This window comes from Musa acuminata, chromosome BXJ3-4 (assembly GCF_036884655.1).
Source record: "Musa acuminata AAA Group cultivar baxijiao chromosome BXJ3-4, Cavendish_Baxijiao_AAA, whole genome shotgun sequence".
Taxonomy (NCBI): Eukaryota; Viridiplantae; Streptophyta; class Magnoliopsida; order Zingiberales; family Musaceae; genus Musa; species Musa acuminata.
Window position 1 is genome coordinate 4,870,718 of NC_088352.1, and position 26,114 is coordinate 4,896,831.

General features: G+C 34.1%; 3 protein-coding genes across 7 annotated transcripts; 2 read left to right on the forward strand and 1 right to left on the reverse strand.

The window, feature by feature from the left end:
- Positions 1-1,841: 1,841 nt before the first annotated feature.
- On the forward strand, positions 1,842-3,479 carry LOC135635094 (cytochrome P450 86A7-like). Its single transcript, XM_065145945.1, has 2 exons — positions 1,842-1,850; positions 2,988-3,479. The coding sequence occupies exons 1-2, from the start codon at positions 1,842-1,844 to the stop codon at positions 3,477-3,479; spliced, it is 501 nt and encodes a 166-aa protein (XP_065002017.1).
- Positions 3,480-4,632: 1,153 nt separating this feature from the next.
- On the reverse strand, positions 4,633-6,659 carry LOC135635096 (probable polygalacturonase At1g80170). Its single transcript, XM_065145947.1, has 9 exons — positions 6,555-6,659; positions 6,275-6,406; positions 6,088-6,199; positions 5,920-5,998; positions 5,623-5,807; positions 5,461-5,542; positions 5,164-5,272; positions 4,957-5,070; positions 4,633-4,866 (listed from the first exon to the last, which is right to left on the reverse strand). The coding sequence occupies exons 1-9, from the start codon at positions 6,657-6,659 to the stop codon at positions 4,633-4,635; spliced, it is 1,152 nt and encodes a 383-aa protein (XP_065002019.1).
- Positions 6,660-18,733: 12,074 nt separating this feature from the next.
- LOC135582186 (SURP and G-patch domain-containing protein 1-like protein) lies at positions 18,734-25,448 on the forward strand. 5 transcript variants are annotated; one of them, XM_065149707.1, is made up of 9 exons: positions 18,734-18,911; positions 19,244-19,706; positions 21,853-21,979; positions 22,357-22,463; positions 22,562-22,699; positions 23,690-23,824; positions 24,087-24,266; positions 24,713-24,891; positions 25,032-25,448. In XM_065149707.1, exons 2-9 carry the CDS (start codon positions 19,298-19,300, stop codon positions 25,056-25,058), a joined length of 1,302 nt encoding a protein of 433 aa, XP_065005779.1. In that variant the 5' UTR covers positions 18,734-18,911; positions 19,244-19,297; the 3' UTR covers positions 25,059-25,448. The 5 variants fall into 5 exon arrangements, with proteins under 5 accessions (XP_065005779.1, XP_065005776.1, XP_065005774.1 ...); XM_065149704.1 differs by having other exon boundaries at positions 18,735-18,911; positions 19,237-19,706; positions 22,562-22,705; XM_065149702.1 differs by having other exon boundaries at positions 18,735-18,911; positions 22,562-22,705.
- The last annotated feature ends 666 nt before the right edge of the window (positions 25,449-26,114 follow it).

The window sequence follows — 26,114 nt, forward strand, 5'->3', positions numbered from 1 at the left end:
TATTTCATTTCCAGATGGCATAAACAAGCATAAGAACAATGATGGCATCATATTAAAGCAGTGTCTATAGAGAGAGAGAGAGAGGAGGAGAGAGACATGATGAATTGTGAAGGATATAACAGTTTGGAATACTCGAATCGTAGGGAGACTATGCACTTAGTCCAAGTGTCTTAGGGTTTAGGGTTTTAGAAAAAGGGAGAGAGAGAGAGAGATAGTTAGAAGAGAAGTACAAATTAACATAACTTCTCTCTCTCTTTCTCTCTCTCTCTCTCTCTCACACACACACACACATACACACAGATGTAACTTGTCTTTGCCATCAGGAACATGAACACTCCTTCAGCACGTAACTTGTGCTGTCAGTGTTCCTCCGCATGTGAAACCACTTCGGCACTGCACACGTACAGGATGTCTAGACGTCGACACATCCTTTTCCCGTTAGCTAGGCAAATGTGAGGATGAACTCTCTTGTTGACGCTTTACTTTCCCCCTGGGAAAGTACTGTATATCACTGCTCTGCAGACTTGTATATGTGTAGAAACGCATGCATGCATGCAAGACGACTTATCCTTCGTATGTACATGTATGTATATACGTGTGAGTATTCAACAAGCACATGATCCAGCTTGCAGATCCAGTTATCCCCATGAATGATTGGAGTCCCTCCACCATCTGTCTCTTCCTTCTTTTCTGTACATATATGATTGGGATAGTGGGACAGTGTTGATGTCTGCAACTCAAAGTTCCTTCTTTAAAGTGAATCATACATCTGTAGGGAACGACGCAATGACTTTTTCTCGAGGTTTGTCGTTTGCTTTTCTCCCCCATTTAGTGGTGGAATGTGGACGGTCACATTAATGATCGATACCAGAGAATTAAGAAGGTGTTCCTCTTCTTTTGTTTTGGGGCTCACACGCTTTTGACAACAATGATCGAATTGATTGCAGATTTCTCATTCATGTCGGCCAGCAAAGGAGACGTGATCAAAGCCATCTACTATTTCACCTCAAAATCATATGAATGAGAAGCTTCACTCATCGGTCATCATCGACAATGTAAATTAGATTATTTTGATGAACCTGTATGGTTAGATGAGTGTTAGATTCTCCTAAAAGCTGCATCACTTGTAATGTAGGCCTACTAAAACGACCAAAGTGATCAGCGTATCTCGAGAATTCTAGTCAGAAATATCTATCTCAGAATTCTACAGTGAGTTTTTTCCGATACACTTGTTATCGCAATGTTCATTGTATCAAGAGATAAAATACATTAAAGGTCTTATAAAAGAATGAATGAAATTGATTATTGATTTTTGAAGGAAGAAAAAAATCTAGAGAAAGATACATATTAAATATAATGAATTTAATGTATCTTAGGATTATATAAACCTCATGTGTTAGATCATGAAGTTATAGTAGTTTTATTTAAGTGAAACAAAGAATTTGTTGTCTAATCCTTATACGTGATAGCTCCATCTCTTCTCCCAATCTGTTTTAACATTTGGTATCAGTCAAGCCATGGCCTCTTTCTCAAACACTTTCCAACTTCAGATCCCTATATTGATAAAAAAGAATTATAATATATGTTGTATCCAAATAAAAGTTTTTTTAGGCTTTCAAGATGTATGGGAGTTTGTAGAAAATAGATTTAATAAACCAAGTCTAATAGAAGAAGAAGCATCGGATAGAGAAGCAAGAAAATAACTCACGGATCAAAGAAAGAAGATGAAAAAAGCTTTATTCATTATTTACCAAAAGCTTAATTATATAATTTTCAAGATCATTATTCCAACAAAGACTTTAAAAGAAGCTTGAAAAATATTTCAAAAAACATTCGGTGGTATGGACAAGGTAAAAAAACTTTGTTTACAAATTTTACCAGTTTATTTTGAAAAATTATAACAAGATAGTTCTAAATTTATTTCTGATTTCTTTTCAAAAATCATTTCTATTGTTCATCAAATGAGAAGAAATAATGAACAAATAAATGATAAAAAAGATATAAAAAAATAATAATATCTCTAAACCAAAAGTTTGATTTTATTACTATAGTAATTAAAGAGTTTTGGAACAAATATTTTTAGAAAGATTCGGAGATATAGTAAATGTAATGAATATAATATATTAATGGGGACTGTATAAATGTTGGGTGATATAGAATTTTGAAGTTACAGTAAATTTTCTTTAGTGAAACAAAAAATATTTTTATCTTATCTTTATTCTTTCTTTACGTGTTATCCTGCATATCCCTAATTATCACATGAATAAGTTAGAAATTTTAATGGATTTATAATCGATGGTTATGTGAAGTGGTGGAGAAGCTGTTGATTGGTTTTATTATTGTTAGTGTGGTTTTTGAGTGACATTAGGATCCGAGTTATGCTTTGTAGTTCATTTTGGATATGATATTTCTTCGTTTGTACGATAAGAACATTCAGTTGATAGCTCATTCGTCTCTTCTGAAAACTACGAAAATGTGGAAGAAGAACTACTTCTTTCTAGTGGAGACTTTAATGCTAATACTTTTGCGATACTCGAAAGGACGAAATATATAATAATGCTTCTTGTATTAGTAGCTTAAGTAAAGCTGAAAGCATCCCAACTAATATAAAGTAACCATAGAGGATTATAGTCAAAGGTCAAGAAGACAATGTGTATAAACATCTCAAAGCTCTACACGAACAAAAATAAATTATAAAAGTTTGAAATAACAAGATTGATGGTTAATTCTAGCAAAAATTATTTTCAAAGAAATCGAAATGTACCATTACTTTGTTTAAAGAAGGATTAGACATATATAAAGTCATTGATGATGTTATTTATTGTCTTTAGGTTGATGATTTTATTTATACGAAATATATTACCACCCAGATCTGTCCAAAAATCTAACTGAATCAAATTGCTCCATCCTCAACGACTTCCTCGACCACAGCGTGTTCAACTCCGATTAGAGTTCACCATCACATGCTCCGAATCGCCATGTCGTAGAGGGTCTGCCGTTCCATCCACCTCCGGTTTCTTCCCATCCTCAAAGAAGCTTCCGCGAGGTACAGGGTCGTCGACCTCCAGGATCTGCTCCTCCGGTTCACCTTTGACAACATATGCGGCCTCGCCTTCGGCAAGGACCCGGAGACGCTCGCACTCGACCTCCTGGAGAACGCCTCCGCCGTCGCCTTCGATAACGCGGCCGAGGCCAGCCTCCATCGCTTCATCTTCCTCGAGTTTGTCTGGCGGTTCAACAAGTGGCAGCAAGTTGGCATGGAGGCCACGCTCACGTGCAGCGTCGCGCACGTCGACGGCTACCTGTCGGCCATTATCAAGGCCCGGAAGCTGGAGCTAAGAGACGGCCGGAACTACGCCAACGTCCTCTCTCCCTTCCGCAGAAGGGCACTTACACAGACTCTTTTCTCCAGCATGTGGTGGTCGCGCTCAGCTAGTTTTTTTAGCTGGTCACGGCGTATATTAGAGCCACAAAGATGATAATATCTGGTTTTAAATTTTCTTATTGAAGAAGATGACTATGAAATATTATAGTCAAGTTGGTGGATTTGGATTTTTTCGATCAGTCTAATAACAAAATCTGGAAGACTTGTTTAGAGTTTTATCTCGAACGTTACGAAGAGATAAAGAATTTTAAATGCAAAGATTGACATTATATTAAAAAGATTTATTTATATCTTTGAACACATTATTCATTACAAATTTGGATCACTCTCGCTATATTACTCAACAAAAAGAATATGACTCGACTATCGTATTTTGAAGAATGATTTGACAAATACTATCCAAGATGATCTCTTAATTTTATAACATTTTTTAAAAATTAAAATTTTATGTTTAGAGATATTACTCTTAGATCCAAATGAGCATATTTCTGATGCAGGAATGAAACATTATAGTATTCATGATCTTTGAAAAAAATATATTCTTTATGCTATATCTATTCAAGCATGCGTTCAAAAACCATCCTTAATAGAGTTAAAAAATCTTCTTGTTTCATAAGAATCTTTAGCTTATCAAATAATACGAGCTTATTTCAGGAAGAGATGAAGATACTTTTTTTACAAATAAAAAAAATGATAATGATAATGACAATGAAAAGAATAATAATACTAATAGCAAGCAAGAGTCGTCTTTGAATAACAGTGTAAATCAAAAGAAGATCAAAGTAATTTTCTTTTTGAAAAGCTCAATAAATTTTTTTTTTTCACCTTAGTTTTTTCTTCTTCTATTTGGTGACTAGTAATACCTTATTATTACTATTTGAGAAAGAATTGCACTTGTATGTGATCCTCTCTTTCTTCACAAATAGTATTGTCTTCAACCAAGATAAAATGCAATACAATTATAGATGTGACTTGTGAAAAAATAAAAAAAAAATTCATAAATGATAAACGATAAAAACGAGATTTGAGCTTAGAACCTACGATAATCTTTTTCAGCTAAGTGCTAGCACCTTCACGTGAAAATATTAAACTTTATCATCACTTAATTAGATATTTAGTAAATAAAGAAGACATGATTGAAGTTTATTAGTATAAATGATCAATTTACATATTTTCCCACCAAAACCATTACACTTGAGAAATTTGAAAATTACGGTCAAAAGCTCTTACAAATGCTGTACTTTCTTTCATGGCATCAAGCAAGGAACTGCAGGCATGGCGACACCGGTCACTGTTCCATGGGCGTTGAAGCAGTAAGATGATGCTTGCCCTCCTTGCTGTGCAGGTTGGATCTCAACATTCTGGATGGTGATGCCCGTGCAGGCCACGTTTTGGCTGCAGTTTAAGTTGATCGCTACCTGGCTGCTTGATGTGCCTCTTACTTCGATGAATCGCACATCAGTCACTTGCACAGCTGACGACTTCTCCATCCAACAGAAGAAGTTTGGATTAACAGGACATCAGAAGATAAATTCTGGAACCACCTAAGAACTTCAAAGATTTCGATATACCTTCTCGGCGCAGACACCGGCAGCACAGTAGTGTTGATCTATTATTATAGGATTCATCACTGCAGTGAAGTTGATATTCTCAAATATTATCGTCTTTGCATAACCATATCCTCCCTAATAAGAAGAAAGAAAGCTAAGTTATAGCAGTGAGAAAACACCATGGCTTTCATCCTTGGGTTGAAGAAGAGGAGCGGATGGGAGACTTGCCTGCCATGTCTTTATCCTTACGCCATTCATTGTGCTAGATATGTTGCAATGACCAACCTGGATATCCGACACTTCCGCACGAGAGTTGTTCATTCCCAGGCTACCAACGCTAGAAACACAAACCAACCGATAAGTGTCGATCAGTATCTGTGACTAGAATAAATGTTTTGATTCTTCATATCAATCAGGGAGGTCTTCATTTTTATCTGCTCGGCTTAAACAAATGTTTCTTTGATGTGAGTTTGATTCTTTGTATACAAAGAGTTAATTCTTTAGTTGTTGTGAGAGGAGACAAACCTTATGCCATGGCCAGGGCCACATGTTACCCAGCTGACATTAACATGGAAAGAACCAGTGCCTATCGATATACAGTCGTCTCCTGCAGCCAACATCGACTGCTGTTACCTATTCTTCTTTGTACGTCTCACAAGGAGCGGTGACAGGAACGGGAAGGTGTACCTGTACCAATGGTGGAGTCGGAGACGTTGACGTGATGGCTCTGTTGGATGTGGATGCCGTCGGTGTTGGGGCTGTCGCCCGGGGCGGTGATGGTAACACCGGTGATGTGGATTGTGGAGCTGAAACCCACCACTAGGTGCATCTGGGGGCTGTTGATGAGCCTCAGATCAGCCACCAGCGCTCTTCTGCAGAACAGCAAAGCTAGCGTCTGCATATATCCCAGTTAATGCTTGTGATTACAGTCTCCTAACGCTACGATGCGTGCATTTCCAAGATAGAGCAGTTGAGAAAGCTTACGTTGGGAGCAACTGAGCATTGCTGCGGCAGAAACCGAAGGAAGAGAAGGCACGTAGAAAGCAGGATGAGCTGCGTTGACCTGAGAGTGTCGGAAACAAAAACAGGAAAGTGGAGAGGACGAAACGCTTACATGATTGGTCTTGCACGACCACCAAGCGGCTCCCTGACCGTCAATCTTCCCGGATCCGACGATGGACAGCTGATCGATATGGCTGAACAGTAACCAGTGATCAATTTTTCCTCCCCAGAGTTTGCTGGGCCGTATGATGTCTCCATCAACCTACAGCACGATAGAGAGACAGAGAGAGCGCAGAAGACTCGAGGACTTGCCGACGGCGACAAGCAGACGCAATACCTGAACACGGACGTAAAACTGGCAGGGACCCTGGAAGACGATGGGATTCAACAGGAACGTCTTCCCTGCAGGGATGAGGAGAATGGAGGATACAGAACTCTGACATGTTGCATTCCATGTATCCAAGAACGCCTGAGGAATAAAACACCGAACAAATGTGATTATAATGGAGACATATCATGCAAAAAGAGGTAGAGATCTCTTCATGTATATGCTTAACATATACACGCATACAGACATAAAAGAAAAAAGACAAAGAGGATGTATTGATTTCTTATACTTTAGTGTCATCTGTTACGCCATCTCCTTTCGCTCCGAAGTCCGTGACGCTGTAATTTGAAGCTGCCACACACCCAGAAATGTAGCAAGCAAGAACAAGAATCATTATCGAGTTTACGAGTCCCTGCACAAGGCAGTGGCAGAAAAGAGATGGTCATCCATAGCATCCAGAAACTACATTGGCACAAGAAAATAGCACAGAAAACCTCTCTCTTTCATAATCGAAATAAAATACATAAATATAGAAACAATAAATTTAGCCTGATTAGTGAAGTTGTAAGAAAGAGGAGATTTATAATTTTAATATATTTAAATTATATGTTTCTTAATTGTACAAGATATATTTATATTTTTTTCACACTTATTTACATGGTGTATAAAATCTCAGTCATATAATTATTGGTATGAGAATATTACCTCAAGAATAATTTATTTAATTTGTCCGATTTTGATAAAGATATTATCATTTGTAAGCCTCCCTCTCAAGTTGGCGCATGAATATTCAAGATGTTCAAGTTAAGTAGATAAGAATGAAAGTATCTTTCCAAGTAGTTTGGTAAAAATATATGTAAAAATGAGCATATGACAGAACAAAGACCGTAGTAATTTATCAGACTAAATTTTTTCTCCCATCACATTGCAGTCAATTTCAATATATTTCATGCAGTAATGAAAAATGGGATTTGCCACAATGTGTATTGCTGCCTGATTAACACAATGTAATTTGGCATGATCGAAGTGTAAGAGATACTTCAACTAAGTAAATCCACAATGTAACACAATGTTTCTTCTTTGTCTTCCAAGAGATGAGAGTATTCAAAGAAAAACATCTTTTTGTAGTTGAACAATCTCCCCAATCAGTCTCATAATATATAGTCAAATTTAGATTATTATCTGCTAAAAAAATAGTTCTTGTTCTAGTGTTTCTTTTAAATATCACAAAACTCGAATTGATGCAACAAGATGTGATTTTCTAGGTTGATGCATAAATTGACAAAGAAGGTGCATCGAGTAGGTTCTATCGGATCTTGTGATTATAAGATAAAAAAAGTCATCCAACAAATCTTTTATATTGTGATCGATCGTTGAAGAGTTTATCATCTAATGGAGTGAGCTTCAGGTTTTGATCCATGCAAACGTTAATTGGGGCAGCTCCAGGGAGACCCATATCATCAAGAACGTCTAATGTATACTTTTATTTTGAAAAAAAAAATATGTTTTTAGAATATACTATTTTTAATTTTTTAAGATTTTTAATTTAAAATTATTCATGGATAATCATATCATATATCTATATATATTAACATTATTATAGAAGAGTTTTTATTTTCCCATGTAAAAAGTAAAACCTATGATGAATTGGAGAAGTTTGTTTCAACTCATAAAGAGATTTATTCGGTTGATAGTATATAAAATTTCTTATTATGATAACTGTAAAAAATAATATTTTAAACAACAAATTAAAAGGATTATCCATCTTTATTTTTTGTAATTTTTACCTTTCAATAGCAACCAAAATATCTATAATAAAGATCTAAAATACATTTATCTAGATAAATTTTCACATAATAAAATATGTTTGCTTAGCTTACAATGGGAGCAACAGGCGGCATTGTTCATGGGGAGAGCGTAAGATGATGATGATGATGACTACAATCGAGGGTGGTGATGATGGTCAGGGGCACGATGATGACGATAAGAAGTTGCTGGTGGAGGGAGAGAGATATTTTTATAAATTATTAAAAAAATGCCTTATGTAAAAATCAATTAGAGAGCTTTTTAAAGTAAAATTATTTTTTGTTTAGTAAACATTGTCTATGTTGCCAAGATAGAAAACTAATATAATTGATTATTGGAAGTTGACAAGAATATCCATGAGGTATCAAAGTCTTTAAATGTGTGAAAAATCTTATAAAAAATTGAAAATAAATTTTCAATAATTATTGAGACCTATTAACTTGGAATTGAAGATTTAAAATGTTAATACAAAGATTGTTTTACTTAGTAAAATAGATACGTTAGATGTTGATATTCCTTATGTAAACTCCACTTAGATGTGACACATCAAACAACATTTTAGATTACAAATTTTTAATAAATATATTGAGATTGGATAATTAATCAATCTCGACATAATTCTATCATTATTATGGTATCAAAGTAATCGTTCTTGCTTGATATCGTATGTCTCTTGTAATGCAAAAATAATAAAAACATAAATGCCAATATATATCTTTAGACAAGTCTTCAATACTTATCATAAGAATATATGTTACTAAAAATAATACGGCTAAGGAGGAAGATGTATGAAATGGAAGAAAAAAAATTCAACCTAATTCCTTATCGAGATTTGGCCAGATGGATTCTCCTGTAATTAATTACTTTCTAGATAATCTTAACAAAAATTATAATTTATTACTATATATGCTTTGCATTTATACATCAAAGCATATATATATACATATATATATATATATATATATATATACATATACATATATATATATATATACATATATATATATATATATACATATATATATATATATACATATATATATATATATATATATACATATATATATATATATATACATATATATATATATATATATATATATATATATATATAAGCTAGTGCTCGGGTCGACAACTAGTTTTGATACACTCTGAAAGGCATAATCAAAATGATAGACATCATTTGTGATACTTAGGGATTAGAGGTTGACATCAAGTACTCACTGATGGCACTTAAGTCTCCAAACACCAAAAGGGAATAATCTTGTATAAATCATCATGTTTGTCGAGCCATCTTTGGAAGTTTTCAACAAATTCAATCTCTAACAAATAAGATGCAGATAGTCATGTCATTCCTCTCACAAATGACACAGCTAGTGTGAGCATAGAACCCGATGAATGGTCAAAGCTTGTTGGAGAAATAAAAAATAAAAACTAAAAAAAATACCAAAATTAATAAATTTAAAAACATATCAAAAAATTAATATAAGATTTAATATGATTCAATAAATTTTTTTTATATCGATAGAGAAAAATTAAATTCTTTACAAGTAGTATTAGAGCAATCAACTATCATTGCTCGAGTGGAAATTTAAAAAAAAAAAAAATTTCCAAAGATTGAATAAGCATATTACAAAGTCGATATAAGATTTAGTATAACTCAAGAAATATTATCAACAAATATTACTTATATTTATGGCATGTTAGATAAATTATAAGACATATTACTTATATTTATGGCATGTTAGATCACTTTTGAGTTCTCTATTCAGCAGCACACTTTCTTGCACACATTCTCATATAAATTTCAAAGAATTTATATCCTTTTTAATCACCCTCTCTATATAATCCTAGAGAAAAACCTAAGAGAACTAATAGTATTTCTTACATTTTATTCTTCACCACCAAGAGATATTTATAGAAGAGCCAAACCTTAATTATTAATATTTTTTTCTTATAAGAACTCCTTCTGGTATTAGGATTCTTTATCCTATTGGAATACTAGCTCTAGAAATTTCAGAATACTTGTCAATAGCTATGCCTTAATATAAGCTAGAATTAAGTGTTGTTACACACTCTAGATTAGCTACTCTTATAGATAATTTCACTACGCCATGGTTATCGGGAGGCAAATGGCATACCTAGGCCACCCCGAATGCACTAAGAATGGAAAGGTCAATAATTATCCAACATACCTCTCGTCATGCAAGCATAATTTCAAGACTATCATATCTTCACAGTACGAAGAAAGGGAGGGATCACATGCAAGTATAATCCTTTTTTTAAATAGTAGTAAGAAGGTATTACTAACTTAAGATCAAATCAAATAAAAGAAGAAATCAAAACAGAAAAGAATATTATATTGAACTTCTCGAAAATAAAAGTACTTACAGATCTTGAATATTTGCTTGAATACTTGAGGCTTGGATGGATCTATGCATGTAGATGCCACCTATTTATAGATATGAATTACAAGAATCCAATCTCTATAACTCTATATAATCTTATTAAAAAGGTAAGATATTAATTTATGAACTTCTAAAATATACTTTAACTTCTTAACACTCCCCATTAAAGTATGCTTTTAAAAATAAATCTTAGCTTTCTTCGAACATATTTAAATAGTTCATTGGAAAGAGATTTAATAAAAATATCTACTATAATATCTTTACTTTTGATCTCTGACTTCTTGAAACACCTTTTTCTAGATAAAATAATGTTCAATTTTAATATGCTTGGTTTTTGCATGATAAATTAGATTTATAATAAATTTTAAGACACTTTGATTGTCATTCTATAAAATAGTTAGTTTATTAATTTGATAGCATACGTCCTCGATTAGACATCTTAACCACGTACATTCCTAAGCAGTAAGTGAGGAAGTTTTATATTTACCTTCGATTGTAGAAAGAGAGATCAATTGTTGTTTTATACTGCACCATGAAATGCAAGTAAAACCATGTAAAAAGACATAGCTAGAAGTAGATCTACGATTATCCAAATCATATCTCAAAACATCATCAATTTCAGATGTATGTCTTTCTTATAGAATAATCCTAAATCAAGGGTAAAATTTATATATTTTAAAATTCTTTTTGTTGCATCAAAATATTGCTTTCTTGGAGATTGCATAAAATGACTTATAAGACTAACTAAAAATGTAATATCTAATCTTGTAATTATTAAGTAGATGAGATTACCAAAAACGAGCACAAAAAAATTAATGGTAAAAAAGAATCTTCCTTTCATTACAACTTAACTTTATATTTGCATCAAGCAAAATAGAAATATTCTTACTTTTATAAATTCTAAATCTTTTAATAATTTTTTTTACATAGCTTGTTTGAGAGATAAATATATCTTCTTTTCTATTCATTACCTCCAAATCAAGAAAAATATTAAGCTTTCTCAAGACTTTTATTTCAAATCGAAGAGAAAGATCACCACAAAGCTTTAAAATCTATATTTCATCATTACTAATAATGATCATATCATCTATATATATATAGAAGACCAATAATATGTAGGCTTCCTTGCTTTTTAATAAATAAGCTAGGATCTAAATAAGTAGAAAAATAATCACAGAAATGTCAGTATTAAGTAATTTTTCCATATCATGCTTTGAGAGCTTGGTTTAACCCATAGAAAGCTTTCTTGAGCTTACAAATGTAATTTGGTTTAGTAATAAAAGTATACCTTGGTGGTTGTTCTATATAAATATTCTTGTCGATTTCACCATATTAGAATGCATTCTTCACATCAACTTGTTAAAACTTCCATTTAAGATTAGTTACTAAAGCAATCACCATCCTAATAGATGTCATCTTGGCTATACGACTAAAGATTTTCTTATAATCTAATATATATTTTTAAGAAAACCCCCTTGCAACAAGTCTTGATTATAATGATCTATACTTCCATCTGACTTACGTTTCATCTTATAGATCATAAGTTTTATTTTTATGAAGATCATCCATTTCTTTATTCATAGCATCCTCTTACACCTTAACACCTTTAGCTTTATCAAAACGTTTGATAATTATTCTCTTTGTTCCTCTTTGTGTTAGAATTTTTTCTTTATAGATATTATTACTCTCTATATCGCTTTGCTCCTTGGTGATGAAGAATTAATATAGTAGATACAAATGAGGAAGAAGGTAAGCTAAAATCTATAGGAGTATTATATGACAAAGAAAACTCAACCACAGGTTTTGAACATATATCACTTTTATTATTATGATTGATATTTTTAAAAGAAATTACTTATGAAGGATAATAACAAAAAACTTCAACATAAGATACCACATACATATGTTTTTGTAGATCCATGTATTTTCAACCTTTTTTTTTTAATTATAGCTAATAAGATGTATTTCTTGGCTTTAGCATCAAGCTTGTTTATCTTTGAGTCTGGTATGTAAACATAGCACGAAGAACTGAATGCTCTAAAATACTTAATATTTGGTTTCTTACCAAATATAAGCTCATTTAGAATTCGATTAATAACATAAGTTCGATTAAATTACTAAATGCTCTAAAATTCTTCGTATGAAGCCAACACTTATAAGTCTCTATGAGATATTAAATTTTTCGTTGTCATACCATTTTGTTGTAGTGTATTTATACATGTAAGTTTCCTTTTGATTCTATACTCTTTGTAAAAAAAGAATAATATATTAGAAGTGAACTCTCAGCCATGCGTAATCTTTTAATTTTTCTTTCAAGAATACATTCAACTATTAATTTAAACTTTTCAAATTTTAAAAAAATTCTGATTTTTTCTTTACAAAATAGACCTAGGTGAACCTTGCAAAGTATATAACAAGAACCTAAATAAGATGATGTTTGAGTATAGCCAATTAGATTGCTATGAATAAATTCTAATGAGAATTTACATCTTAAAAGTGACCTATCAAAAAAGTTGCATGTGTGCTGGGAAGATCATTCACTGAACCTTTCTATATTATAATCTTTAATTTTAAAAAAATTATATGTCCAAATCTAGCATGCCAGATTGATGCACCATCATTTTTGTACTTATTTTATCAACATAAGAGTTTGATGTTGATAAAATATATAAATCTTTGACCCTTTTGTTAGTATATATTATTACATATATTTAATTCTTTTATATTTTAAAAAAACTTGATTTCATTATGACCAAAAATAATATAATTTTTAATTTCAATTACATTTACAATAAAGAAAAAAAAAATTCATACTTAGAATATGATATATACTCTTTAATATAATAAAATCATTATTTTTATCTGAGATTACGATAGTACCTTCCTTTTTTACTTGGTAAACAGTATTATCTGTCATGTTAATTGCATTATAACTTTGAAGATTATTGAATTTGGTACCATTATCAGTGAGATATGACCATATCCCGAATCAAATCATGTTCAAAATTGATATATGTCATGGCCTTAATAGTTTCATCCATAAAGCATTTATCTCAATCTTCATCAATAGTATTAGAATAATTTTTTTGTTTATAATACTTCATCCTTTAATCTTCACACGATAATTTTTCTTGACATAACCTAACTTGCGACACCCATAACACTTGATCTTTTTCCAATTTATACCATTGTTCGAAAAAGACTCTTGCCAGCTATTAACATCATCATTCTTCTTTTTATCATTATCATTACTCTTTTTCTTATTTGTAAAAAGAGCATCTCTATCTCCCCTTGAGATATAAACTCTTGTCATTTGATGAGTAAGGATTTCTGAGAAGCAAAAAGATTTCTCAACTCTAATAAGGATGGTTGTTGAACCCATCCTTGAATAGATGTAATATAAGAAACTTATTCTTTTCAAAGATGATAAATAATATAATATTTCATTTGTACATCAAAGATAGGCTCATCTAGATCTAAGAGTAATATCTCTAAATATAAAATTTTAATTTTTAAAAATATTAAGAAATTGATATATCATATTGGATAGTCTTTACCAAATCATTTTTTAAATACTGAAGTTGAGCCATATTCTTTTTATTGAGCAATGTACTTTGTAACTCTATCAAATCTTATTTAAAAAAGTAAGATATTTATTTATGATCTTTTAAACTATACTTTAACTTTTTATTTTTAGGACCATTGCATCAATATGACAATACTATACAAGGAAGAAATTGCTTTTAAGATTGGATGGTTATTGATAGCATCCTCTAGATAGACAAAATAATGCCATCAAGACGGTCACACTCTAGGCCAACTATTTCTTTAAATTGGTTGTGCTATCAACATGGTCATCCAATCATACCATCCAAACAACCACCCTCAATTCGGCCATTTCATCAAGTCGACCACACTTCTAAGTAGGTGACACTATCAAGTCAGCTATATTGTTATATGGATTGTGCCTCTAAATCTATCATATCATCGTCATCAACTATATTATTAAGAGTGTCGATGTCGTGAAATAGATTATGTCTTCAAGTCAATCATTTTACTTTATCGTTATGTTGAATCCTTGATTTTGATGATGAAATTAATTAATGAGTTTATAAACTAATATACTTTTGAGATAAATGATATAGTAAATACTTTAATTATTCGAACCATTGAAGGACAAATTATCGAAGAAGGAGAATCGATCGTTGTGTCACGAAAAGTATCATATTAAAAATTAGATATTGAGCTAGAGGATTGGTCGATACGTCAAAGATTAGACTTCATAAGTTTGGGCATCATGTCAAAAAAATTGGATATTACACTAAAAGATCGAATGTTATAGAAAAGTCAATATGCTAATAGATTAGACAATATGTTGAAGGAAAGGATGAAGTGCCGAAAGATTAGATAACATGTCGAAATGGCATACAACATGCTAAAAGCTTTGTAATTATATTGGATATGTGGTTGGATTGTTAATATCTTGATCGTGATCTTTCTAGGTCAAATTGAGTAGTATTGGGCTAAAACTATGCCAACTTGTCGAGAAAGCCAATAGGCTTGAACTCAAGCCGAATTGGGCCCGTTAAAAAATCAAATCAATGGCTTAATATAAGCCTAAGCAATGATACTGTCAGGCCTCGATAATGATACCACCCGAGTTAGCCAACAAGCACAAATAATGCTTGTCAATGCTGGTAGCGATAGTACCACCTATGATGATTGTAGTACCATTCAAAATTCAAAAATTACAGTAGTAGTACTAACCAAAAGTTTAAAATTACAATGTCAAAAATTATGACGATAGTACCGCCATGTGTTAATGGTAGTACCACATGTACCCTAAAATTTTGGAGATTTAAAATTTTGACTTTATTTTTTAAGTTTTTTTGAGCCTATAAATACTCCATTGAGGCTTGATTGATGAAATATCAAATTATAACTTTGTGAAGGGTTGTAGCTATCTCTTTGAGCATTGTTTGAGTCTCTTATCCTTTTTGAGTTTAGATGTGATTTTAAGTTATAGGAGATGAGAGATTTTATAAAAGAGTGAGTGTTGAGGTTCTCTCCTAAGCCCGTTAAAAAGAGAAAAGTTGTAATAAGAGTAGTTAATTTTCATCTATTAGAAAGAATATTAGTAGTGAAAGCCAATAACCTTAAGGAAGAGGAATCGAGAGTGAACATAGATCGAAAAGATGAAACTACTATAAATCGATTTTAATTCCTTATCTTGCTTTTGGCTTGTTGTTGCTTACTCATTACCTTATTCGTAATTCATACTCATATTTTTTTGTTAATCATGTTTTCGATATAAATTTATTGATTGAACTATAAAATCAATTAACATTTATTATATCATTAATTTATTTCCTTTTAATATCATTATGATTCTAATAAATGAATCATTAATGTCATGAAAAACCTAGTAATAAATATGACCATGAACACTAGAACTATGAGTTTCCCTAGCAATAATTGATGCTTCTCTTTGTTGCCTACCATCATCGATAATGACGTAAGACGTAACTACTAGTCATAGGTGCCCAATAACCTAATCATGTGAGTGATGACATATGTGACTTGATACGCAGTCCTTTTGCTTATTTTATATATATATATATATATATATATATATATATATATATATATATATATATATAGTGATATCCTTGGATCTATGTAATGAGAATCAAATCATAATGAGATCATGATAATGTGACTGATTCACCTTTAAACATAGATCCTAATAATCTCGGTTATAGGTTATTCGAGAGGGACATCGAGATAACCGGACAGATTGGTGTGTTATATACCCATCAATATGATGGATGTAGTTGGTCTTATAGCTGCTCGTGTGGGGACACTAGGGATACAATATAGGTGCTCATTAGGGAATGAGTTCACTAATTGATCTGCTTACGAAATGATCGATGGTTGATGATGCCTTATTGTCAGACAACGATTTCGTAGTCCTAGTAGTGTATCTGGTCCTTAGACTTGAGACACTAAGGATGTCCTGTATGAGTGCTCCACTCTTTGATATTGGACTTATAGGTTTAGATGTCTCAGATCTAGCACAACCGATTTTCAGGAGTGGTAGTTAACCTTACGAGGGTTATTGAGTATCGATAGATGATCATCCACTCTCGGTGTCATGAGAGGAATGTCTCATGTGTTCTTGCTCAGACAAATCTCTAGCTAGGGTCATTCAGATTGAGAGAGAAAGAGTTCTTCGGAAGAATCCGATTAGAGTGAGACTTGAGTATAAACCATATGGGTCCGACAGCACCATGCCTGGTATACGGTCTTTTGGATATTAGATGGATGAGAGACTATAGGTACACGATAATTGAGGATAGACAGGTCTAATGGATTGAATTCTCCTGTATCGTTTGAGGTATACAGCGTAGTAGTCTAGTACGTTCGTAGTCGATGAGTCGAGTGAATTATTATGGAGATAATAATTCACTGAGCCAGAAGGAGTTCTGACAGGTATGACTCACGACCAGTACAATATTGGACCTAGAGTTCACATACATATGGTAGACGTTGTGATGAGTAGATGTTCAGATATGATATATCCGTTGGAGCCCCTATCTTATTGGATATCCAATAAGCCCCTGAATTATTGGATTCTATGGATGAGATCCAATAAAAACCAATAAGAGATTAGTGGAGATTCAATACCTAATATGAGAGGATCCATTAGGGTTAAGTTGACATGAGACCTCTATAAATAGGAGGGATTCAGTGGTTCATAAGCCAGAGTCTTTTGCTTGTCTATCGTATTCTCCTCTTTCTCTCCTAGAGATCTACAAGGATTTAAAGCAGGCCAGAAGTTTTGAGGACCTACTGTGTAGATCACAACTAGATAGGAGGGCGCTTGACCTCTTTCACCCTTTCCTAGAGATCTGTAAGGATTCAGGGATATACGATCTCCCTAGGTAACATAATCTTTATTATACATAGTTTTAAGTTTTCTGAATTTTGTACATCAATCTTCGCACGACGATGAATAAATCTTTACAAAATTAAAGATTTTATTTTTTATTCTTCCACTGCTACGAACCCACGTCAAAGAGTGTCATCCACCTGTTCATTGCTCGTTGCTTGTTGCAGCTTATGACAACATTGTCACTAGTAGATTAGTTGGTTTGCCCGATCTTCCTTCACGTCACTGCAATTGCTATCGTTCCTCGTGCAGGCGCTGTAGGCTGCCTGATGTCTATTGAGCTACCCAAGCTATCATCTGCGAGCTACATCACACCACCATTTCATCGCCCTCGTGTCTTTTACATTTAATACTATTTACATAGATACTAGAATATCTCAATATCCTCATTTGTTTTTCACTTCTAACATTACTATTTAGATAAATCATGCATCTCCTACCGTCCATCTGTGTCTCCTATATTCATGAGCAGCTTAAGTCGATATACCTTAATTCTCTCAAATATCTTCGTATCTTATGCACTTCGCAAGCAAAACTTCTAAATATTACTTTATTATTTTTGGTATTTACGACTATTATCAAGTTTTTGAGTTAGCTATTGTGTTCCACCATCGTTACAAATTTTTTTTCTTAAAGCACAATGAGAAGCAAATGATATGTTATAGTTAATTAAAACTCGACAACATCTTATCAAGTCATAAGCGATCTGACCATAAAAAATCATCTAAAACGTAGCACCACTTAATTCTACCGAGTAGGTATGGTATGTAAAAAGAAATATTTTAAATTATATCTTAACAAGGTGCCGTGGAGAAAGAAGGGAGAGATTAGAAGTCAGATTAATTTGATTTGTATAAATGTATGGCATGTAAAATGAATCATTCTTAATTATATCTTAGCAAGCGATCATGGAGGGAAGAAGGGGGAGATGTATAAATTTATTTGATTTATTTTACATTCAAATCATTTAAATAACAGACTAAGGAAAAGATGTCATTGTTGTGATAATTTATGAAAATAAAGATTTTCTCCAAGTAAAAACTCATAAAGTAATTTTTTTTTCGAATAAATCACCCTTCCTTTTTTTCAGATAAATTAATATTATAATTCAAAAAGAAAATTATTTTTTAGAAACAAAAACCTTATTTAAGGATCTTAATTTGAGAAACATATTTGAAATAATCATCGATTTAAACTCGTATAAATAAATTAGAGACTCGTTACATTTTGTATCGGATTTGTAATGATCTGTTGCTGGCGATATAACGGATCGAGCAGCGCTCCGATATAAAACGCCCTAACACGGAGACTTTCTCCGTCGCTCTCCGCCCTCAATCCCTAAATTTTGCTATCCTCCATCGATTTCGATTTCTCCTCAAGGTTCGCAATCCGTCTCTCTCCGTCTCTGTTGGTTCTCCCGATCCATCTTCCTCCCTCTCGTTTTATCTGGGATTGGAGATCGACAGCGTTGTTGATTTAGGTATGCGAAAGAGAGATCTTTGCCCAATTTTTCCTCGATTTTTATCGTTTTTTCTTTTATTTACTTTAAATGAGCGACATCCGAGTTTTAGATTTTGAAGGATCGGCTCGATCGAAGTCTCCCCCAAGTTTTAGATTGTTTAGGGTTTCTTGCGGGGCCGTCTCGTATGGATTGGTTTTCGTGGACGATATCCGATCTTTTGACTCTGTTTGCATGAAACCCTAATTGAAGATCTTTCGCCAATTTTTCTTCGATTATTATTTCGTGACTGCTGAAGATTTTATGATGCTTGCTTTATAAGCCCTCTTTTAATCGGAACTGAAAGGATGCAGCTTTTGGTTCCCAAGTTGCTTGATCTGAATTGAGTTCTTTAAGAGAGATCGACGATGGAGAAAGGAGACAAGTCGAGTTTGTTTGTTAATGATGGATCTTTCATGGAGAAATTTAAGCAACTCCAGCAAGAGAAGGTCCCAGCTGCTGCAGCTGATCGGTCTAAATCTAGCACTTCGGCTACCCCTTCTGTTGCCCTGAAACCTTCTGTTATTGTTAACAAAAGACCGCTGGAAGTTAAAGTAAAGGATACGAAGAAGGGAAGCACTCTGACCTCCGGTGGCAAGCTTGCCTTCAGCTTGAAGCAGAAGTCGAAGGTTGCAGCAGCGCCAATTAAGTTTGTGACTGATGAGGAGGAGGAAGAGGCTGCTGAAGCCGAAGCTGTTTCTGGAGATGAACCCATTAAGCGCCAGAAGTTGGGTCAAAGAGATATCATTCAGTCTTTGTCACAACAGCAGGATGTTGGTAATTTGTTGTTCTTTGCATGATCTTTTGCAGTGAATTAATGTTTTATGGGAAGTGTGTTACAGCTGCTTTCAATTTTCTATTTAGCTATGCTATGATAGTTATTTTCTTTTTCATGCATTTGGATTCATTGTGAAATTTTTTAGCTTTAATATGTGAAACATGAAAAGTTTAGTTATTGGTGATGGATAAAAGCTATCATCCCTTCCTAGAAGAAGAATCAAAAGCGTCTTTACTTCTATTACTCATTTATGATGGTTCGTCGGATAAAAACCTTGATATGATTGATACATGTAAAACTAGATATATGAGGTTTTTTTTTATACTTGTAGTGGACAGGATTTGTTGGTAGTGCTCATAACTGAATGATCTGCTGATACATTAGTTATATGCATGAAAGTTTAAGGATTGTCTATGCCATATCCATTTACCTCGTGAAACGTAAATCATGAAATCATAACTTGATTTTGGTTTTGGGTTTTGTTATTTGTAGTATTTGATATGAGTCTTCTTTTTTGAATTAAGAAGAAAAACTTCTTATTTGAGTCATCTAGCTTGTTGATGTACATGGTTAGTCTTATTGTGCCAAATAAATTCAGGTGAAATTTTTTTTGAAGTTATTCATAGATGGCAGTATGAATTTAGTTAGAACAAGAAAATTTTGATATGCTTGAAAAAGCACTCATTTGTTTTCTTTTTTGTTTCTCTAAACACGTCCTTTCTCATTTTGAAACCAAGACACCACATTTTTCCTATATGCCATATATTTAAGCTTTCTACACAAAGCTTCAGCCATCAAGATAAGAATATGCTGAACATAAATTGGTATGGTTTTCTAAATTGCTATACAGTGCTATGAACTTTTGCATATTAGCACAAAAAACATTGTGTACGAAAGGATCAGAGGGCATTTCAATTTGAAAGCAAGGATCCTTACCTTGGAAAAAGGACATACAAGGTTATTTTGAGCTTGAAACAGGTGTTCCTGGGCAGTCTCTGAATAAAGAATAGATAAAGTAGGAAGGTATAGAAGGGATAAGTCATTATAGTTCAGTATTGATGTTGCTATTCGTGAAGTATCACTGAATTCCTTGGTGAAAGAAATATGAACTGCCTATCGGCATCCCAGAAGTAAGCGATTAGGGTCAGTTACTGTATAACATCATTCAAATAAAAATGCAAAACTCATATATGTTGGAACAACAAAAGATCATTAAAAAGACTAAAATTTGCTTAGTTGAGGAACTATAGACATTATTTATGTTATTAGACGGAAGGACAAGAAACAGACATTCAAAATGCACCCCAGTTTTCAACTGTTTTAAGGATGTAAAGGTGTGGTGGTGGTGGCCTTCCCTTTCTGTTTTATAGTTTTTGTTTTATCAGCAAACTCTCGGCTTGTAGGGGTAAATCCATGTATTTTGACCTTTCCATATTCCACATTGGTTGGGCCCTTGTACGATAAACCATCCTTTTTACTTGGTTTATTATTATACTTATTTTATCTTGGGGTCGGATTGTGGGAAATAGACTGTTCAAGCTTCCATGATTGATTTATAATGCTATAATCTGGAGAGTGATTGTGATTTGTGAAATTACAGCTAGAATGTTTTGTTATGATGAATGGTGAACAGGATGTGTTGCAATAGAAGAAAGGGTCCATTCTAGTTCTAGTACATTTTCGTCCATGCTTTCGTCCATAGCCTCTACAGTTTGAAGAGTTGGAAACACTTCCCACATGATACAGGGAAATACAGATACTGTGCCACCAACATTATCAGACTTACATTTTAGATTTTGACTCCTATAAATAAAAAGGTTTTGTTGTTTTCACTGAAAATTTGAGCAACTCTTGTGCCTGACTAACATAGGATTCTCCTGGTAATCATTGCTTTCCATTTTAACATATGATATTGGCACCAGGTCTTGCTTACTGAGCTCCATTAACTGTCAGCATGATTTGTGCCAGACATTCTTGAAACTTCTTTGTCTCATGAATGCAGCCTGTGTCTTTTAAGTGTCTATCGACATTGATGGAAGGGATGTTGGTTGAAAGAACTCAAAATGTGGCAGTGCTGCTACAACAGTAATTTGCATTCCCTTGTTCATGCTCTTGGTATTAATCAGTTATTTAAGTGACATGCAGCACCATCTCCTCCAACTGATCCAGCAGTAAAGAAAGTTGCAGATAAGTTGGCAAGTTTTGTTGCAAAGAATGGTAGGCAGTTTGAGAACATCACACGCCAACGGAATCCTGGAGATACACCTTTCAAGTATGAATTCCTGAAATCTCTCAGTTTTCCAATGTTCTCCTCCAAGTGTAGTTTGCATTAACAAGATCTATAATTAGTTTGATGCTTCTGTTAACATGTTACTGCATTATTTTATGCTGGGTAGTCCTTTCTTCCATTATTAAGGAGTACCACGAATATTAAACTGTCCATTTGAATACTTAGAGAAGACATTGTGTGGAATACAGCTATCTTCTTTTCCAGATACTATGTGAAATGAACACTGACCGTCGGTTCATTATTAGGTTTTTTTCCCCACTAGATATGCAATTGGAACAATATGATGTTTGTTATTTATTTTTAAGTGTGTACTTCTCTATGAGGATAGTGTGCAAAGAGCTTAACATGGATTTTTGCAGGTTTTTGTTTGATTCAAGTTGTTCAGATTATAAATACTATGAGTATCAGCTCTTTGAAGAGGAAAAGGCTCTTGCACAATTGAAAGATTCTAAGGCATCAGATTCTGGTCGGTACCATCTGTGTGCTAATTTCTCCTTATTTTCCATATTTTCAATGGTAAATATAAGCTTTTATGTTAACATAATTCTCGACTTCTTATGGAAGCCAATGGAAGCACCTCAACTTCTAGAGTAGCAAGTGGATCTGAAAGGAGCAACATCCAACAACGTCCTAATTACCAAACCCCTGCTTCAGCTTTGTATGGATCTTATGAAGAATCTGGCTCGTCTGGAAGATCTTCCAGTTATGGTATCCTCATCTAGCTTGTATTGTCCTGTTAAGTAGGTTTTGATGCCGAGTATAAATGGTGTCCATCAGTTGGGTTTATATATGTCTATTCTTAAACCTCTTCAACCTGCCGGAAGGTCAAGGATCCCAGGACGAACCTGACCATAAGATATGATTTAGGGTGGGTTATCTTTGTTTGGATGGTCAAAAGTGACTCGTATAATTTTAGAAAAAAGGTATATAAAAAAGGTATATTTTCCATGATGTGTTGGTTGAGCATCATGTTCGACTAGAACCCTATCCATTCAGTCAACAGATTAAAGATTGGTTGGTCCAGACTTGAACTTGGATTGAATGGTTTGGTTGCATGGGATTACCATGGGTTGAGTTGAACTAATGTAGCCATGCTAGGGGTTACTTCTTCTACTGCTTGATTTGACTTTTTAGATTTTATCATATGGATTTTATGAGATCATGCAGCCGATGAACATAAACATTCTTTACTTTGTTGGTTTGACACTCTAAAAAAGCTTATAAATATTCACTTCCTTGTGAAGTGTGATGCCTTGCAACAATCATAGGACCATATTTTAGTGAAACCTTTATTGTGAATCAATTTATTGGTGGAGCACTTATTATTTTGACATAGCTTACAGATTTTTCAGGAAAACTTGCACGTTTATATTTGTAGAAAATCATGAAAAACCTGCATGTACGTGATGCTGAACACGACATTCTATTGTCTTTAGACAGTGTCATTACAATCAATGGCCTCCATAGGAATGTGACTTATAATGCAAAGGCTCTTGTTTCTCCTTTCTCTCTGCTAACCACAAGATTTTTCCAAGGAAAATGTTTGGTTTCTGTTGATTGTTTAAACTGCCCCTTCTCTTATCTACATATATGATCATTTGCCAAGGGTGGATCATATTCATTATTTATTCTTCATGATTGCACTTGTCTCCGGTGTTCTTCCTTGTAAGCTTGTAGATGTCTTGGTATCAGGTGAGTCCAGTGGGTCTTCACCTGCAGATCCCATTGCAATGATGGAGTTTTACATGAAGAAGGCTGCTCAGGAGGAGAGAATAAGGCAACCGAAGCAATCAAAAGATGAAATGCCACCACCTGCTTCTCTTCAAGGTTTGTTATCCTGAATTCTGTTATTATTCGATGTATGATAGCGCCTTCCAGTGGATGTAGAGGCAAATTCTTGAATCAGCTTAAAGTATACTCTTTTTGCTAAGAGTAGTTCCTGTTTCCCTTGTTTATGTTCTAATATTCTGTGGAATATTGAATATGAACAATTTCATGCGTGTAGCTTTTCTGTGGTGGTAAAAATAAAAACGATGTTACCTTGAGTTCCAAGGTAGTTCTAACGTTTTTCCCTTTTGTGGTATTGTAGCTCCCCCTAAAAAAGGTCATCACATGGGTGATTTCATTCCACCAGAAGAGTTGGAGAAGTTTCTGTTTTCTTGTAATGATGCATCTGCACAGAAAGGTGCTAGAGAGGCTGCAGAAAAAGCAAGAATCCAGGCTGACAACATTGGGCATAGGCTTCTATCTAAAATGGGTTGGAAAGAAGGTATGGTTGAACCTGTAGTTGATACTATTTTTCCACTTATGGTGAGACATTTTAACTCACTTCTGCCATTTGTCCAACTATTCTTGGAGTTATCTCTAGTGCCATTATCACTTCAACCAATGGATTCTACTTTAGCTATCTCTTCTCTTGACGAACCTTGATCTTAGATTTGTGTTGAGGAAATTATAGCCCATGAACAAATTGTAATGATCTGCTATAGTTCATGGTTTATTTTGTTTTTCACATGGTAGGCTTTCATTGAGAACCAACATAATTCACTTTTTTTTTGTGGTATGATGGAAATCATCAGAGCTCCTGCCATCAGTAGACACTTATTGTAGCAACAGTTTAACATGTAAATATACACGGGAGCAGGATAGAGCTTTTACTTTTATGTTCTTTTTATTCATTTGTTTTTCCTTTTGGAAAACCTGGTCTGCTTGCAGGTGAGGGACTAGGCAGTGACAAGCGCGGACGTGCAGATCCAGTGATGGCAGGTGAAGTGAAGAAGGACAATTTAGGTGTTGGTGCACAAAAACCTGGCGAAGTTACCGCTGATGATGATATATATGAGCAGTATAAGAAACGGATGATGCTTGGTTATCGTCATCGTCCAAACCCACTGGTAAAGCTCCTTCATTTACAATTTTATCTCAGGATTATTTTTAGTTGTCTGGAATCTGGTTGTAGATGACCACACATGATCAAATGCAACGACCATCAACTTGATACTAATGTATGAGCTTTTTTGACTTGATACCACAGAACAATCCACGGAAATCATATTACTAAATGGAGGACCAAGCAGCCACTGAAGCTGGAAATGGAAGGCCTGCTTTTTATCCACCCAAAGTTTGCTTTTCCTGTTGATGGATATCTTGAGCTTCCTTCAGAGACCGGTAGAGAATATATGCTGCAAGCAGGCTTGTCAGACTGCATCGTGCATTAATAACTGCTGCAAAGAGCAATGAAAAGTTTGGGGAATCAACTCAACATTCTTTGAGTGCATGAGTGCTCAGGTAGTATTGAAACTGGTGCATGTAGTGTCAAGTAGGATCTGCTGCATTCAAAGAAGCTTGACTGAGAAGACTTTTTCTTTGCTCGAGTCATTCATGTGTTTCAACTTTCCTTCTCCACTGACGCTTGCATTTAACTCGATCTACCAAAATTATGTTTGGTGTTTGTGTGGTGATTATTGTGTGGATCAGTCGATGAAACTATCAGCTGATGTATCGGTCAGATGTAGGAGTTCCAGATTACTCTCCCATCTTGTAATCGATTTTGCTGGAACTCGGGAATTATTTGGCAGTTGAGTGTTTCCAGGACTCGAATCCATCTGATGAGACACCTCGATGATTAGAATATTGTGTGAGCAGTCTTGAGACATGGATACGGAGTCGCTACTAAAAGAAACCATAGGCAACCCTGCTAATGATGATGGAAGCGGACCCACACCTAGTCAAGACTCAAGAGGCAAAAAGTAGAGGCGGGTGCAGCTCCTCCTGTATCCAAATAAAAGCTTCATACACAGCGGAAATCTTCTCACTGTTGGGTTCTTATGTCAATCAGTGCCTCCTCCCGTCCCTTCCCTCTCCTCGCCACCTCCATATAACGTGGCTATGCCATATCCCCCTCCCTCAATAAGGCAATCGATCGTCGGTCTCCCCCTTCCTCACAAAGATGAGGAGCTCCTTGTTCACATCGCCCTCTAACACACCCTCGAAGATTGAGGAGCCATGGGTCCCACTCCTTATAGTGGGAACAAGGGGGATGCATCGACGACACAACCATGGTAGTGAGAGGCAATGAGGCAATGATGATCAACAATGAAAAATAAACATCCTTAAA

Coding starts and splice junctions, on each gene's coding strand:
- LOC135582186 (XM_065149703.1), top strand. CDS start 19,298: ATGGAGAAAGGAGACAAGTCGAGTTTGTTTGTTAATGATGGATCTTTC. Junction 22,706..23,689: donor TGGAAGATCTTCCAGTTATG/GTATCCTCATCT, acceptor TCTTGGTATCAG/GTGAGTCCAGTGGGTCTTCA. Junction 24,267..24,712: donor TAAAATGGGTTGGAAAGAAG/GTATGGTTGAAC, acceptor GTCTGCTTGCAG/GTGAGGGACTAGGCAGTGAC.
- LOC135635096 (XM_065145947.1), bottom strand. CDS start 6,659: ATGATTCTTGTTCTTGCTTGCTACATTTCTGGGTGTGTGGCAGCTTCA. Junction 5,808..5,919: donor AATGCTCAGTTGCTCCCAAC/GTAAGCTTTCTC, acceptor GCTGTTCTGCAG/AAGAGCGCTGGTGGCTGATC. Junction 5,273..5,460: donor GGCCCTGGCCATGGCATAAG/GTTTGTCTCCTC, acceptor TTGTGTTTCTAG/CGTTGGTAGCCTGGGAATGA.